At 48.1% G+C, this 17,371-nt stretch overlaps 1 protein-coding gene across 1 annotated transcript in view; it reads right to left on the bottom strand.

Annotated features, from left to right (window-relative positions):
* Positions 1 to 343: 343 nt before the first annotated feature.
* Positions 344 to 17,371, bottom strand: part of FAM117A (family with sequence similarity 117 member A) — a 43,728-nt gene continuing 26,700 nt past the window's right edge. Inside the window, exons 3-8 of the mRNA XM_081272320.1 lie at positions 9,406 to 9,501; positions 7,921 to 8,031; positions 7,354 to 7,488; positions 5,915 to 6,113; positions 4,562 to 4,712; positions 344 to 1,551 (exon numbers count right to left, since the gene is read on the bottom strand). Coding sequence (XP_081128446.1) covers positions 1,251 to 1,551; positions 4,562 to 4,712; positions 5,915 to 6,113; positions 7,354 to 7,488; positions 7,921 to 8,031; positions 9,406 to 9,501 — 993 coding nt within the window. The 3' untranslated portion in view covers positions 344 to 1,250. The remainder of the gene's footprint in view (positions 1,552 to 4,561; positions 4,713 to 5,914; positions 6,114 to 7,353; positions 7,489 to 7,920; positions 8,032 to 9,405; positions 9,502 to 17,371) is intronic.

Here is a 17,371-nt window from a genome sequence, read left to right as displayed (position 1 = left end):
GTCCCCCTTGCCAGTGCAAGGGCATACTGTCTTTCCTTGGTCACCTTCTTTCCTCTATGAAACCCATTCTGCTTAGACTCATAGAGAAACAGGTAATTTCCCTAATGATTCCCGCACCCCACCTCCAGGACACACCATTCTGGAAAGATTTTCCTTGGACCTTTTTTTTTTTTTTTTTTTTTTGTTATTCTTGGGAAGAGTTCATACAGCACCCAAGCCCACTAGTTATATATTAAGTAAGGGCTCCTTCTCTTGAAGACAAGACCAAGTGATGAATATGGTACCCTGTATCTCGGCCCCACTCCTCCTACCCCAGGTATTTAAACAGAACTTCAAGCTGCTGGGAATACTTATTGATTTATTTGGTCTATTAACACCAAGATCTGAAAAAAAAAATCTCTAAACACAAGATAAGAAAACTTGGAACATTAACATTCTTCTTCAATTTTGTGTAAGCTCTGCAGTACGGAAAATATACAAACTTCAAACAGCTGCAAAAATAGTGTCTTTGGGAGAAAATAGAGTTTCTACATTGATACAAGAAAAATAGGCATTTTTCTAATTCAGCCCAGCCCTGGGGCAGGTGGAGGGTGTAGAGTCACCACTTGCCACCCGGAGGAATGCCAGCCCTCCCTCTCCCCCACCACCCACCTGGGGCTGGGCTGCTGCTTAAGACAATCTTTAGTCAGGGTGAAAGTGAGATGAAAATGCCACTTGGGAAACACTTGGTTCCTCCCTCTGCCAGCAGCTGAATTGGTCAAGTGTTATGGCCCTCTAGGGCCGCTTTGGTCAGCTCCTCCAAAAAGAGGGAGGCACGGAGCTGGGGTGTCTGTCTTCTGGACTTCTCTTCTGTGTTTCTGGAGGTGGAGAGGGAAGGGAGTCTGGCCTTCCCCTCTCCTTCAATCACAACCAGCTTACTCCACCACAACAGGAGCCTCCTATAAGTCATTTGGACTTGCATCCTGGGGTGGGAGACTCAAGACCTTCTTGGGTGAGTTTCCAATCAGTGAGGGAAGCGGCAGGTACACAGGTGTGAGTTGTCAGCTGCCCAGCTGCTAAAGGAGAAGGCAAGTCCCCTCACATTTGGAGGGGCTGGTGTCCATCAGAAAGAGGACCTGGGGCTTTGACACAATAAGTGAAAGTGCTCAAAGGCCGAGAGGGAAGGGCTCCTCCATCCCCCTGATTGGGGAGCTAGAGAGGGGCCCGCCACCAAGGCACTGGTCTCCATGGTAAAGTTGAGGGGGGTCCCCTCAAACCACCAGGGAGCTCTGGAAAAGCACAGACTCTTCTGATGGTGGGGTGCGCTGCCATGGCTCGAATGGCAGTGGGGAGGCCTTGGAGGCCTCTGGATCCTTCCGAGACGGTGCCCTGGGGCTGGCAGGGGGAAGGGGAGACCCCGGGCTTGAGGGGCAGTTACGGAAGATGAAGCCCATGCCAGGGAAGAGTGGCTTCATCAAGCTGACAGGGCAGAAGGCTGAGCCGGTTGGGTTGAAATGGACTTTGTTCTTGTCAGGACAGGAAGTCAGGAAGGCCAGGTCAGGACCTGGGGACCTGGAGGATGGAGAGAGACAAACACATACAAACACACAGAAAAGTGGCCAGTGAGAGAGGGTGAGAGATGTTGCCAGCAGCCAGAGAACTGGGTCTCTGCTCAAACAGGATGGTAGCTTTTTTATTTTTTTATTTTTTTTAATATTTATTTTTTAGTTTTAGGTAGACACAATATCTTTATTTTATTTTTATGTGGTTCTGACGGTCAAACCCAGTGCCTCGCACATGCCAGGCGAGTGCGCTACCACTTGAGCCACATCCCCAGCCCCAGCTTTTTTATTTTAAATGGCACTGGGGATTGAACCCAAGGGTGCTTTACCACAAGGCTACATCCCCAACCCTTTTTAATTTTGAGAGGCTCTAAATTGCCCAGATTGGCCTTGAACTTTTGATCCTCTTGCCTCAGCCTCCCAAGTTGCAGGGATGTCACTGCACCCAGCTCAAACAGGAGAGTAACTTGATCGATCAAAAAATGAAAAGCTACAGTCTTTAGGCTCCTCCGCTCTCTATTTTTTAAAAATATGGCTAAACAGATGAAACACAATTTAGCTAGAAATAGGAGGAACAGTTCCCAGTAATGTGATTCTAGGAGACCAAGGGATCTTTTCATTGGAAAATTTTCTCCAGGGAGTAGTGTTTGAGGGGCAGACCACATGCCTGAAGGCAGAGATCTAGGCACAGTGACATTCTAAGACTTTATAGCCTAAAGCAGGGTTCTTGGCCTTAGTGCTACTGACATTTTAGCTGCATAATTTTTTGCAGAGGCGAGAGTGGGAAAACACTGTCCTGAGATCGCAGGATGTTTAACAGCATTCCTGGCCTCTGCCCAGGACAGTAGCAATACCCACAGTACTATGTTCTTCCCCCTTCATACACACTTGTGACAACTAAAAATGTCTCTTAACATTGTCAAATATCTACCTCAGGGCAAATATGTCTCCTGAAGATTCTAATTCTTGAGCAGGTTTAGAAGGTAGGATTATCAAAAACTTTCACTGGGAGGAAAGGACAGCAACAACTATGAGAAAGGCTGTTAGACTTTCTCAGAAGGTCTGGATTCTGACTCCCCACGTCTCACCTTTAAAGTGGGAAGAATCATCCCTTCCCTTCTGACCACTGGAAGAAATGGAAGGATGAAAAGAGGTGAGTTCAGTGAGCTCCTGAGTAAGGAATCCTTATGATAAAAAGTGTCTGGAGTGAAGCAGCCCTGAGAAGTTGCTGGCTGTGAGGCTTCCAGTGGGAAGACAAAGGTGTGAGAAGATGATGGAGCTCTATCACTAGTGGTTCCCTTTTCCGGTACTTTTTATTGAAGGAAAATATACACGGAAAAACCCACTTAGGGGGCTGGGGATCTAGCTCAGTTGGTAGAGTACTTGCCTCCCATGCACAAGGCCCTCAGTTCAATCCCCAGCACAGCAAAAAGAAAGAAAGAAAGAAAGAAAAACACACTTAGGGTAAAAATTGATACATTATTTTCCATTTTAATCCTAGAATCCTAATAATTCCAAGGCCTGAGAAGAAGAGTGAGGTGGGAGAAGAAGAGCAGAGTTCTGGCACAAAGTGGGAAGAGGTGGCAGGCGTGATAGGCCACTGTGCCAGGGGAAGGCCTGTGGGCCCGGAGACTTCAGTGGCAAGGTGTTCCCACCAGAGAAGGGTTTAAAAGAACCCCTCTTTATGGAGGAGTGGGAATGGGCAGAAGAGGGAATGTTTTTGGTGTGTGACTAGAGGAGACCAAGCAACAAAGAACATGAGTGCAATCAGCATGACCCTGAGCAGCCAGATACCCTCCCTGAGAAATCTAAGCGATCTCAGGAGACAGCAGCTAAGAAGAGGAAAATGTTGCCAAAAAAACTCACTGTACACGAGAACTCCCCAAAGGAAAGATGGTGAAATGAAGAGACCTCATGAGCTACAGAATTTCAGACCCAGGATGTCTTAGAAAACAACGGATCAGTCACACTCTCTTACAGGGGTAATGCAGAGGCAGAAAGCTAGATGAGATGACTTGAAGACTACTTCCGGCATTATGAGTCTGAAAGAATCAGGACATGCAATAGCCTAATTTCTACCAGCATTTCCAGGATGTGACTATTAACCTATAACACGGAGTGAGGGAGGACACAAGAGCCTGAGATCTGCTTAAGCTGTAAGTGCTGGCCTTTTGCTTCCACAACACCTCGTTCTTAAAGGACACCAGGCAACAGCAACAGCAGGAACAATCTCCTACCCTCATGGGTTGTCTTCTCTATTGTTTGAGATACAAACGGTGCCCTCAATGCCCAGAACCCAGTCCTAGCTAAAGCTTCACTCACACACCATGACTGAACTCCCTGACTGCCACTGAAACCACGACTTCCAATGTGAATCTGCCCTGATGGATATGAAGCTGCAGGAGAAACCAGAGGCCCTCTGTGGGGCCTGCTAAGGGGTTCTGTGTGTACCTTTGGAAGGTGACCTCTCAATCTTCTGCTAACAGGAGGAACTGTAAAGAAGTCACAAAAGAATGGCCTCTGAACTATCCAGTCTGGTTTGGGAATATTCCACAGTCCTTACTTGCAAGGTTTGGAACTTTCTGTCTGCAAGTTCATGATACTTGATCCATTACAGCCACAGGGTAAAGAACTATTAGTATGTTCTCTCTCTCCCTCTCTCTGATCATGGTTTAGCAAATTCTCACACTTTCCCTAGGGATAAAAAAATAAAAATGGAAGAAACAAAGGGTTGAAGTTTCTGATATCTTTCCTTTTCAGCTCCTGCTGTGCTTATGGCTGGCATGTGGGCAGAGAACAGGTTTCTATGGAGATAATGATAAGCAAAGATTTAAGTGCTCAGAGTAGGTAATGTCAACAAGTTTGATCATGAGAAAACTGCAATACTGAAAATCTGATGTTGCCAACACCTCTAGACAAGACAGAGTGCAAGAGTGAAAAGAGCCTGGCAGGTGGGATAACACAGGGCTTGACCTCCATCTTTGTCCCTCCCTCACACACCGTCCACTTGATGTACTCACGTGGCCTCTTCAAACACGCGCACTCTCTCACAGCCTTCTGGGGGCTCCCGTTTGAAGACATAGCTGTGATTGGGCCGAGGGGAGGCGGCAAAGGCAAGGACTGGAGATGGGCTGCCATCTTCAAGGAAGGCTGGGTGACCTGGAGAATAAGCTGCAAACAAAGTAAGGCTGAGTCCCAGAAGGCCTCTGCATTCCTCAGCTCAGACCTTGGGTGTAAAGGGGTGAGGCTGGGAGGTACGTGATAAAGTAGGTGGTAGTGGTTATGCTAACCAGGCTGCTCTGTTTCATATTCACCTTAAAAAGCCTTTGAGGTAGCTTACAAACATACATAACATATGACAGAATACAAGAACAATGGAGTTGATGGGAAAAGAATGTTTTATAATACTGTACTCTTGGGAGGTAGAAGAAGACTGGACCTCCAGACCTCAGACTTAAAGGAATCCTATATGGCATCCCTCTTTGCCTTCTCCTGAGACTGTGATGTCCCTGACTGTCCCTACCTGCCAGCATGTCAGGACTTCTCCTTGCTGCAGTCTGGAACATACATCCCTCCTTGCAGGGAGCACTCTTGTACTAACTTTGAGGAACCACCTTTACACAGGATAAAATTTTATCAGAGGATAAAATTCTTCTTATTTTCTACCTAGAGACTGTACTTTGCCTAGGTTACAAATATTCACTTTATCTGCATTTACCTCATTTATTCCTTGTTACTCCTGGCTCTATTTACCTATGTGTATTGTTAGATAATTCTGTCCCTGAGAAATCCAGCCTACATCATGTGCCCTTGACCAGCCTGCCTCATGAAGTGGCTGGGAGAATCAAATCAGGGGATGCAGGCACAGTGCTCTATAACATATGGATCATTAGTAGGAGGCAGGAATTCTATCTCTTCTTCCCCATGAGAAGTCAGGGCACAGGAGAAAGTCAGGCTTTGGAATCAGAAAGTTCACGTATCAGTCTGGTCAAACTGGGCCCTAGACCACATTCTCTTATTTTTTATCATTTCCAGTCACCCTGAAGGCTTATGCTGGTAACAAGTAGTGTGGACACCCGAACGGAGATGTGCTGGCCTCCTACGATAGCACTCTAACCCTCAGCCAAAAGTAGAGACAGGAAGGATTGCTCTTCTGGACTCCACTGAAGATTCAGTAAAGTATCAGTATAGAATTTATAAATTACAAATCAGAATGTCATGAAAGGGACATTATTGTTGGTATAGTGTACAGAATGAAAGACTAACGTTTGGCTCACAAATCGTGCTGGGCCTAAAACTGCTGGGTGGGAAAAGGGAGAGATACCCTTCTTGCAGTCCAATGTCAGTCCTGCTGCCTCGGCTCCGTGGCTTACCTTTGTCACTGGGGACAGATGCCAGCTCAATGGCACCCCGGTGCTCCTCACGGCTGGCCCTGCCAGAAGGCTGGGGGGATGCCAGGGGCACGGAAGGAGAGCTGGCAAGGTTGCCTGGCTCCAGCAGTAGGAGGGAGTGATCACAGCTGCCATTCTGGGGAGGAGCAGGAGCACGGTGTCCATCAGGGACCTCAAGGATCTGACAGAGAAAGAAGGCGAGACTCTCAATGCAGGATCTTCTCAGGCCTACAGCACTGCAATGACCCCAAGGGTACTCCCCGCATCCTTCCTTTCAGCCTCTATTCAGAACACGCACACAATAGAACACCATGGGCTCGAGATCTTGATTTCCCTGACCTCAACTCCATTTCCCCTCAGTCTAAAGAAACCCCATTTCTCCTCCCATGGCACTTTGTTCTTTTCCCTCCTAGCACTGGCAGTCGAGTGTATCATTACATATTCATTTGTGCAGTGGATCAATGTGTCCCCCCACTAGTGTATAAGCCTTATGAGGGTAAGGACCTTCGTGGGCAGGGCTCCGGGAACACAATGGTGAGTGCTATATGCAGGGGGACACATATAGCACTGACATTTAGTGGTCTATGAGTGTGTCATTCACCCTCAGCAGTTCCTCTTCACCCTGCTCCTTCACAAGAGACAGGGCACCAAGATGTGCTGTAAGCCATCGCAGGGTGAGTATGCAGACGATTATCATGTATAAATACCTATTTGCTCCCTCCTTATTAAACATCAACAGTACTTGTACCCACAGCTCACTAAATTGTACACATGTGTTTTGGTGTATATGCAATCCTGCATATATCCAAATTAAAAATAAACCAGGAGGTAAATCATAAACCGAGGAGTGTGCCCATTATAATTATATTAATACTGTCCAACTGGCATTCCCCAATTGTACTGTGTCAGTATAAAAATGTGCCTGAGACTGCAGAAAAGGTAGCACAGAATTCTGCCTGGGAGTGGGGCAGGGAGAAGGCTGCACAGGGGCAACTGGGCACGAGGATGGATGCGTGTTACCAGGTTAAGCTGGAAGGAGGAAAGTGGCGACAGGGCAGTGGCATGAACTGAGGTACAAGTGGGTAAAGTTGCCAAAGATTCAAGGAATAGTGAGCTGGCAATGTGGCTGAAGAATGATGCCCTGCCTGCTGCTTCCTGCTGGGGACCCTCTCCTCTACCAATCCTTGCTCCTTTCCTCTATTCACCATCACAAAGCCTTCCCCAGGTACAGCCACCCCCTCTGCCACCTTGTGCTTAAGTCCACTTGAGACTAATGAGCTCCCCGTGTTGCTCTGGCAGGCAGGTGTTTGTCCATTCTTGTTTACACAGCTAGAGCCTGAGAGGCCTAGACAGGGCACGCCCATCTCCCCTGACACCACCTGTCCACCTGTTGGTGCATACAAGGAGCAGCTGCCACTTACTCTCAGCAGTTCCTCTTCGCCCTGCTCCTTCACAAACACCTCCTCCAGCTCTTGGTTGAGCCCTTCCAGGCTCCTGTGCAGGCAGGGGCTGAGTCGCAGGACAGGAGACCCTGAGGGGAAGCTGGGAGGCGACGCCTGAGGCGGTGGCAAATGAAACAATTAGGTGGAGCTCCACCGAGTCCTATCCAGCTATCAGTTCTGACCAGAGGGTAATGGTGTCCACACAGCAGGACCCAATGAATAAAGGACAATTTGGTGACAGTTACAGATTGTTATTGGCCCATTTGGTGACGTTTCCTCTGGGAGTTGGGACTTCGAGGTCTAGAGTGTGATTTTAGAGTCATTGCCTCAACTGCTCAGGGATGGGGTAGAGAACAGCAAGAAGCCTTTCCAGTGTCACTCAGATAAATCCAAGTTTGGACTAAAACTTCACCTGTCCCCATGTGGCCACAAAGCATGCAATGTGGTGGGACTCAGTAGCTGTAAGATCCAAGAGAACTCTGCCCACCAGGAGAGTCCACTCTGGAGGGAAACAGAGGGGACTGTGTCTGGGGAGGAAACACATACCCTCAGTGCTCCCCGCACAGCATGGTCCCCTTGGAGCGGGGAGCTCCGCTCTTTTTCCTTCCCACTGCGGCTCAGCTTTGTCCTCTGCAGTTGTTGCTTCAACTTGGTAATCTAGAGGCCAGAAAGAAGAAGAGCAGAAGCAAGTGAAGCCAAACAAAAATGTACTGGGTCCCTCCTCCCAGGTATGTCCTCTGTCACAGGCCCAAAGACACATAAAAGGGACATGGAAGTTAATCTTCCATTTCAGAATAGCTCAGCAGTGGCTAAAACCTGTGAAGATCAGTTCCTCCAACAAGGTGGATGTCTCATGAACCAGACTCTTGCATTCTTAAAACATTACTATATATTTTATAAACAGATCAGTCTTTAACAATTTGAAAATATGCAACACTGGAACTTTTTGTCTCTTACAGATTGCAAAAGCATGGCATACTACTCCACTAATAGCGGAAACTGTTTTGAATGTCAATGGCCATACATTTTCAATAACACCAGCAGTCCTGAGACGGGAAGGATGGAAAGATTTCCCCCCATTTAAAACTATACCTTGCAAAGATAGGTTCTCTAGAAGTCATACCACATTTCATCTTGACTCCATACCCTGTCACAATTACAGAGTATCATCAACAAGTTTGGATATTATTCTTGTCACATTTGTAATGCTGGACCTTCTTGCCCCCAGCTGGCAAATGCTCACGGGATACAGAGTTGTAGAAATGTGAGCCTAAAGGGAATTCAGAGAGTTCTGCTGTCCACAGCCAGAAAACTTGTGAAGAAAAGTGGATTTGCCATTGTGGATCACTCATAACATGACTCCCCACTTCGTGTGAGTAACTTGCGTACTCTGATCGTTAAAGACTTTTAAGTACTTTTTAATTTAGCCTTAAACTTAGCCTTAAACTCTCTTAGCTTTAAACTTCCAAGGCATTCACGTCATACTTTCTCATTGTTCTCAGCAATGAGGAGGACAGGAGCAACTTTCTTTGTGAAGGGGTCAAGAGTGAGTCCTGGCAAATTGATCCTCATGACATGTCGAGGAGCTGGATTGAGAGCTCTGAATTCCAGCCTATGACTCTAGACTCAACTTTGGTGTCCTGAGCCCTCCTGAAACAGAGGGAAGGCCAGAACAAAGCATTTAGGAACACACAATGAGTGAATAGTTAAGTGGTAATTGAGGTTGGGAGTTCTAATTCCCTGGAACTTGTTCCCTATCTTCCTTCAGCTTCTGAACCACTTATGTGGCTCCAACCTCAAATGTAAAGTGAGAACAGCAGCATCTACGGCCCTGTGCCTGGCTGCCAAAAGGCACCAGCAGCCCCTGGCCTGATCTTTCCCTATTAGGAGGATCTGGGCTGCTGAGAGTAGGCACTGAGGGCCATCTCCTCAAGAAAATGCTGGGTGGAGGCAGGTGACACTGGAGGTAAAGTGTGGCTGCCCTTTGGAGCAGAGGCAGCTGGCCCATTCAGAGTCCAAGAGGGCAATTACCTCTTTTCGGTGGTCTGTGCTGCCCCAGGACGCTGAGCGCTTATGTGTGCAGGAGCTGGCCCGCTCACCTTCTGGCTCTTGCCAGGACAGGGGTGTCTGTAGGGGAGAAACACAATGAGACTGAGCAGTTTCAAAGGCAGGCCCAGGAAGCAGAGAGTTTCCTGGGTAGGGGTGGTGGCTTGTGACACCTTCTGTATCTGCTCATCAACCTCCTGTTGTGTTCTTCCAGGCAGGACCACCACGGGCACTGCCTCCTTCCTGGTGTACATCCTCCAGGAAACCCTCCTGATGCCCCAACAGGGCCAGCCTCTCTACTCTGTTCTGGCTTTCAAATAGGTTTTGTACCCACAGTTATTGCAGGTGCTCTCAATGGTAAGGACAAGTACTGTTCCTCCTTTCCTAACCAGCTCTCAAAGGGCACAAGCTCAGGGAACCTCTGCAATCTTTATTCTCGGTGTGCCTAGCACAGGCCTGGGAGCCTGGGGAAAACAGTAAACAGATCCAGGGAGGAGTCAGTACTTGGTAAAATAGGAAAAAGGCCAACACCCTCCTACCCCCACCACCACTGAAGCAGGAGGCTCCTGTATAGAGCAGCACCTCAAGTTTGCTCCTTGATCTATTCCAGCACACGGAATAGGGCCCCACAGTCCTCCTGAATAAATGAGCCATGAGTCCTTTTCAGAAAGGAGGGAGCCAGAATTCTTAGCCCAGCCCTGATTTCTGACCCCTCTTGGCCTTATCATTTCTGGTCTTAGGCCCTCTTGCCCTTCACAAAGAAGGCCTCTTCATCCCCTATCTTCCTTCCCCTGCTGCATGAAGACAGGGGCCCAAGATGGAGGAAGGTTTGGGGGATTTGTAGAGCCACTTCCTGACCCCCCCCCCCACTAAGGAAGGAAGCTGAGGGACCCAGATCCTTCCCCACCAGCAACATCCCTACTTCAATTCCAAGGGAGAGGCCTGAGGGGAACACTCCAGTGGCCCAGCTCTTCTCTGACTTGTGTGCATGCACCGTGAAAAACATGACAGTCTGGGAACTGTCTCCTCCAAGAGATCTGCTGGCCTCCCCCAAGAGGTTGCTGCAAACAGAGAGGGGGAGGAGAGGGGAAAACACCACCACTCACCACCCAACAGCTGCTAAGGGGAAGCTCAGCAGGCAGTCTGAGCCGGATTGTGAGAGCAGACTGCCGGGTGTGACAGCTGTGTAGAGGGGGCCACTGGGGACTGAGCCTCCTAACTCTTCCTGCCCCCAGCTACCCACTGACCAGGACCTCTCTTAGGCTGTGCAACACGACAGGGTGAGACAACCATCCTAACTTCCTTATCCTGATACTAGTGTCACAAGGGAGGACATCCAGAGATCCATTCCCACCATTCCTCCTTTAGGACAAGGGCAGACAGCATATCCTATAGGCCCATGGTGTAGGCTCTCAGGATGACACCAGCTCTGACAGTTTCTGGAAACCAAGCAGCTGGAATTATTCCACATGCCCCCCCCCCCCCATACATCAGCTCCTCTGAAATGGCTACAAGAGTGCTGAAAAGGGAGAAGGAAGCCCATGTCTCCCTTAGCCACCTGGACCCAGCAGACACACACGACCTCCCTTCCTAGGGTGCCAAAACCAAGCCTGAAAATGACTAGTTCTGTCAAAGCTGAGTCCCATACAAACCTGTCATCCCTTGAAAGGTGGCAGGGGCCACAGAAGAGGGATGACAACAGCTAAGGAGATGGTGCCCATCCCTTCCTCCAGGAAGACACTGTGCTCACAGAAGGGCAGTGAGAAGGAGAAAAAATAGCCATGTACAGCCTGTCCCTGGCTACTAACTAAACTCTTCTCAGACTCTTTATCTATCTTCCTTCTTCTGGGATGTGTGAGGGGTGGAAGGAGGACATGTGGGCCAGCACAGGATTTAGAAAGGATATGAAAATGTGGCCGCTGGCATCAGCTCCTCCCCACCTCTGCTCAGGAACACCACTGTTGCCTACTCTGTGGAACTTCCTGCTAAGGCCTCGCTTGGTCTCAACACCACTCCATGGCCATAGGTACCACCATCTCACCTTGCATCCCAGGGGTTCTGTGTCTTGCCCAGGCAAACCCATCTCCAGCTCCTTCTTCATACTCACCCCTTGGCCTCTAAGCCTGGTCTGCCCACTAAGAGGTCCACCTGACAGCCATTCCCAGTCTTGTTATCAGGGGGCCTGTCCTCACTCGTCTGCCTCGTACTAGGTGCTCCTCTGCTTCATGTCTCCCTGGGCACATGGGCACGGTGTACATCATTCATGCATTCAATAGTTACTGAATGCATACAACGTGCCAGGTACTGTTCTAGGTGCTAGGGACACAACAGTGTACAAAACAACAAATATCTTGGATCCCTGAGTTTATATTCTAATTGAGGGCAGAGTTTAAATAGTGATTTGTGCTAAAAAGAGAAATAAGGCAAACAAAATGGATAGGAACACTGGGCAGAGGGACAGGATTTGAAATGCCAGGGAGGTCCTCAGTGAGTAGGTAACATCTAAATAAAAACAGGAAGAAGGTAAGGGAGCAAACCACGTGGGTATGTGAGATAGGAGTGACAGAGGGAAGAGCAAATGGAAAGACCCAGAGGCAGAGCAAGGCCAGTGTTTCAGAATCATTAGGTGGCCAGGGTGGTGGGAACAGAGTGAGGTAGGGGCAGAGTAGCAGGAATAGAGTTCAGTGTGACAGGGTGGAAAATCTTCAGTGTCAAAGGGGGATTTTTATTTTCTATTTTAGGCTTTTCAAGATTTTGTAAGCATTCTCTAGTGCTTCCTGATCTCTACTGGCAACAGTATTGGTTCTAATTATAAAATGATATATGTCCATTGTAGGATATCAAAAACTTTTGAGGCAAACCTAAGTGTATCTGGGGGGCTGGGGTTGTTGCTCAGTGGTAGAGCACTGACGAAAGACAAAGCCTATCACATGTGAAGCACTGGATTTTATCTTTAGCATCACATAAAAATAAATAAAATAAAGGAATTGTGTCCATCTACAACTAAAAATATTTTTTTAAAAAAGTAAGTGTCTCTGGTGTATTTTGGTGTCACCTCAGTGGGGTATGTAAGATCATAAAATGGTTTTATTTTTTCTAATATTTCCTCCAACCATATTCTGTTGAATCGCTCAGAATAACTGATGGAGGGATAAAAAGAAAAAAAAAATCCCAAAGATTTAGAAACCTACAAATGTTACCTTATATGGCAAAGTTTTTGCAAATGTGATTAAGTTAAGGATCTTGAGATGGGAGGATTATTCTGGAATCATCTGGGTGGGCCCTAAATGCTATTATAAGTATCCTTGTAAGAAGAGCAGAGGAAGACTCTACACACACAGAGGAGGACAAAGCGATAACCACAGAGGAGAGATTGGCTACACACCAATGCCAACAGCCACTGGAAGCTGGATGAGGCAAAGAACAGACTTTCCAAGAGCTTCCTCAGGGCGTGTGGCCTTGCCAACACCTGACCTTGGCCCACCAACACTGAATTTGGACTCTGGCCTCCAGAATTATGAGAGAATGAGTTTCTGTTGTCTTAAGCCACTAAATTTGAAGGGATTTGCAAAAGCAGTCCCAGAAACCTGGCATGAAGGCGCTCCTGCTTGAAGCTGTTGGCATGCTGGTGTTGAGTATTATTAGGGCAGATGTATATTTAAGTGGGGCTTTAACCCCTCCAATAGAACTGGGTGCATCAAAGTGGGGCTGGGGTTGTGGCTCAATGGTAGAGTGCTTGCCTGGTGCATGTGAGGTACTGGGTTCGATCCTCAACACCACATTAAAAATAAATAAATAAATAAATATATTTTTTTTAAAAAGTGAGGACCAGGGGCTGCAAACAGAGCTAGTGTACACAAGGCCTTGAGTTCCATCCCCAGCACTGCAAAAAAATAAAGAGTGGGAATCATGGCCACTTATTTCCAGCACCCCTGAAAGGACAGGACTCTCCTCTTGTGGATCTCGCCACAGAAGTCTTGATCAAGATCTCCTTAGGGCATAGAAGAAAAGTCACTGTGAAAGGCCGCCACCCTTCAAAGAGGTAGCCATGCTACATGGCAGCACTCTGAGTACTCATTCTAGATGACCCTTTGGAAACAAGCATAGCTTGAGCACAGAGACCAAAAAGTCATTTGTCCAGGGGACTCATGCACCGGAACAGACTTATTTCACAGCCTGGCCTGGGGCATAGCTGAGAGAGAAACAGGGCTGTTCACTAACCATGAGTGGCAGCGACAAGCTCTGCAGCTGGTGCTTAGATTGCACAAAACTGGATATGGTCAGACCAAAGCCTTGCCTAGAATTCTGAGGTGCCAGCATAACATGTGGGAGGACAACTGGGCCTGGGGATGGAGGACAGCTTCCCAAAGAGCTGCCTAATATAGCAAGAAGGAGGGGCAGGATAGAGCAGGAAACCCTCCACACAGGAATGCCTTTCTTGGCCTCCAACCTCACTAAGTTTCTACCAGGACTCCATGTCCAAATGCAGGGAGAATCCTGGCCTCACCATCTCCAAAGAGCCTGGTACCTGAGTAGGTTTATGTAGAGCTGGGCTGGGCCCTGGGAACAAAGCCCACTGTACCTATTGGAAGTGCAGAAAAAACAATGGCTGGCCTGGAAGAGATGCTCAGGAACTAACTATGCAGTGAGCTGATACTCAGCAGGGACTCAGTCCCTTTGGGCTCTGGCCAATCAAAAAGGCAGGAAAAGGTTCTGAGGGTGGCCCACTGGCCAGCACTGAGAACCCTGGCTGTACGTGACCAAGGCCACCATCTCTGGCCCTACCATGATTAGGCAGCCCTCAGATTTTTCCATCATGGCCCCATGTTCAAATATTTGCTGCTGTTGTCAAACCATATACTGAACAACTGGTCCTGGTCACCAATTTGGAAAACAGGCGCTGTGCCCAGGCCCCCACACCCACAAAGAAAAACATTTTTTAAAGGCCTGTGATGGTCACACTGAATTATGTGTCATCACTGAACACTGAAGCACTGGCCTGGGAAAATGGGAGGATGGCATGCAGGTAGGGAAAACGCACAACAGGGAGTCCCCCTGCAAACCGCATGCTCACCTGCACCCTCAAGACATTCTATGAGGTTTTTCAAGGACTTAGGCTGTTTTTTCCCAAAAGGAAGTCAGGGGTGACGAAAAAAGGAACATCATCAAAGCTTCCCCATCTCACCTGGAGAATGCAGAGGAAGTAGGGCTGCAGAGGAGTGGAATGGGGCAGGAGCAGGCAAGGTCCCGTCTGTGGGCAGGATGAGACCAGTAGGGGAACTTGTCTCAAACAGTCATCCCAGCTGTGGTGAGACCACTTCCTCCCTCCAGAAGAGTGCAAGAAGACTCAAATGTTTTGCAGAGCAAGAAGGAAGAGGGGTGACCACAACCACTGGCATGTTCTGCCATTACTGGCCCTGGTCTAGACACAGTCACTAGAAGGGGCAATGCAAAGCACTTGGTGGCCACCTCTGTTACCAACTGACCTGGGGGAATATGGGCCAGAGAGGAAAACGTATTCAGACAAACCTGGAGAATTCTGAAAAAGTTCTTCCAGATACAAAGAAACTTCCTACAGACAAGAGTGACACCATATAGGAGGCTTCCTAGCTTTTTCTGGCCAGTCACTGTGCATCCAGCTCCTGCTGGGCCCCCCATCTTCCTTGTACTCACTAGGCTGATCTCTGGGACACCTGGTCATTCCCTCTCCCATTATTCCTCCTGGCTCAAAACATGTTGCCTCTCCAAAGCACTTCCTCCCCAGTGATCACATTCACACCTCTTCCTCCTTCCTAAAAAAATCAATTTCCCAAACAAGATCCATCCATACTTCTCCCAGTCCTGTTGCCCCAAGGGGTAACCAGCTCCGCATGTCAGACTGTGAATTGCCTGAGGACAATCCTTTGTATCTGCCTAAGAGCTTAAAACAGCCAGGAAGTGAACACTGGCGTTGTTGGCAACACTGGAATAGACTCAAGAACTAGGAGCTTTTAACTCCATCTTCTGCCCTCCAAAGAGGCCTTGAGTATAGAGCAAGCCAGCCATCTAATAGCAGGAGTTCTGTCCTTGCTGCCTTGGTCTGAAAACTTGGTTGGAAAGTGCAGGGACCTTGTTCCCTTTAGGGGATTCAGAAGAAGAGGAGCTGCTTAGCCTTAAATATAACTATGGCTCCTCCCCCTAGGAATGCTGGGGCTGATGTGGTCTCTAAACATACAATCTGGCACTGCCTCTGTGTTGGGGAAGTTAGGCAAGTAAGAGAGCAGCAGCAAGTACTGCCAGTTATGGTAGATAAAGCGGATAATAAACTTCTACACTGCTAGTGCTAAGAGAAAAGGGCAGGAAGAGGGAGTAGGGTTGGGCATAGCACTTCCTAGCTCAAAGCAATTGGGGGAAGTCTGGTATCCATCCATTTTTAACAGTTTAAAAAAGCTTTCTATGGGTTGGGGGATACTGAAGTTCAGTGGTAGGATGATTGCCCAGCATGCCCGAGGCCCTGGGTTCCATCTCCAGAACTGCAAAATAAATAAATAATAAAGCTATCAAGGACTTCAGTAGTCTCGGTCTCTGTGTACCTACCAATAAAACCTCTCTTCATCTCCGACCGTTCTGGGTGATCTCCCTGTGCTCAGTAGGAAAGGAACATGCTATTGAAGGAGCTGTCAGGAGAACCTTAGGCTTTCACAGTGCAATACCAGCATTGCAGAAGGTAGCTCATGCCAGGCCAGGGGCCTCAAGCAGGAATTTGAAGGGAGCCCAAAACCTAGAAGCAGAAAATTCCCAGAAGACCAGGAATGAAAATGGGCAGAGCGCATATTTTGGTTTGGATGCGTATGCTGATCAGAATTCTCCCATCTCTTGCCTGCAGCCACAATATTGACAGGTTGCTAAGAGTTCCTCGAGGGCTGGAGCCCATCCCAGGAAAAGAGGAAAGCTGTATGGCTGGGCCTTGCCAGACCCATGGAGGCGCATCGCTGACCTCTGTCTTGCTGTGGCAAGAAGCCCAGACTTGTTATATAAAAGATCTGGCCTACAGCTGGAGCCTGAGCAAAAACACGCAGCCTGGAACCCACGCCTCTCCACCCAGCCAGGGAACATGTGAGGCCAACCCTTCTTGCACTGACAAAGAGAAAGTTATCTAAGGGGTAGGATGGTGACTTCCTAGAAGGCTGGCAGCAGGAAATGACAGAGGCAGAGATGGGTGGGCTACACAGAAACCTGCCATCTGGCAAAGCGGGAGCCATGGTGAGTCCATGTACTCATGTCCTGTTCCTCCAGGAAGCCTTCCCTGACTACATTATTTGGCCTGAGATTTCTCTAAAAAGAGAAAGGGACATGTGTTCCCAGGCCCATTAGGGAGGAGCATAACCTAGTTGGCTTGCCCTTGTCAAAGGTTAAAGGACACTGGGCTCCCAGGAAGTAGACCCACTTTCTGTGCTACCTAGAGTGTATTCTCTTCATCTTCTACCTGAAGCTCTAAGGAGGGCCATCAATTTTAACTTCTTTTGTTTTAAATTCTTGTTGGTTCAAGGGAGTATCCCCAGAAGAATTCTCCTCCTCTAAACTTTGCTAGACATTTGGCCCCATCTCCGCCCTTGGCTGGCTGCTCACTGGCCTTCATGGAACTGGAATCCAGGCTCAGAGAGGCCAAATCTTGTCTTCATTTCCTTATTCTCCATTCCAACATGCCAAGAACAGGACTGGGCATTCAAACATTCACTAGTGACATTTGAAAATGAATCTCATAAAAAATAAGTAAAAGAACCAACATAATGTGCTCAGGAGAGGATGTAGAGTGAGCTGCAAGGGTAGGTACGTTGGCATGTCACCTGGCCGTCAGGATGCCTACAAATAGGCAGAGCAGGCAACTTCACCTAACATGCAAAGAAAGAGCTGACTTGTCCAACAGCATCCAGAAGAGAGGGCTGACCTTGAGCCGAGTGTCCTTTCCTCC

This window comes from Spermophilus citellus (genome assembly GCF_964194105.1).
Source record: "Spermophilus citellus genome assembly, chromosome: 17".
In the NCBI taxonomy this organism is placed as follows: Eukaryota; Metazoa; Chordata; class Mammalia; order Rodentia; family Sciuridae; genus Spermophilus; species Spermophilus citellus.
The sequence above is the reverse complement of the archived record's forward strand: the minus strand, read 5'-3'. Positions and strand labels throughout refer to the sequence as shown.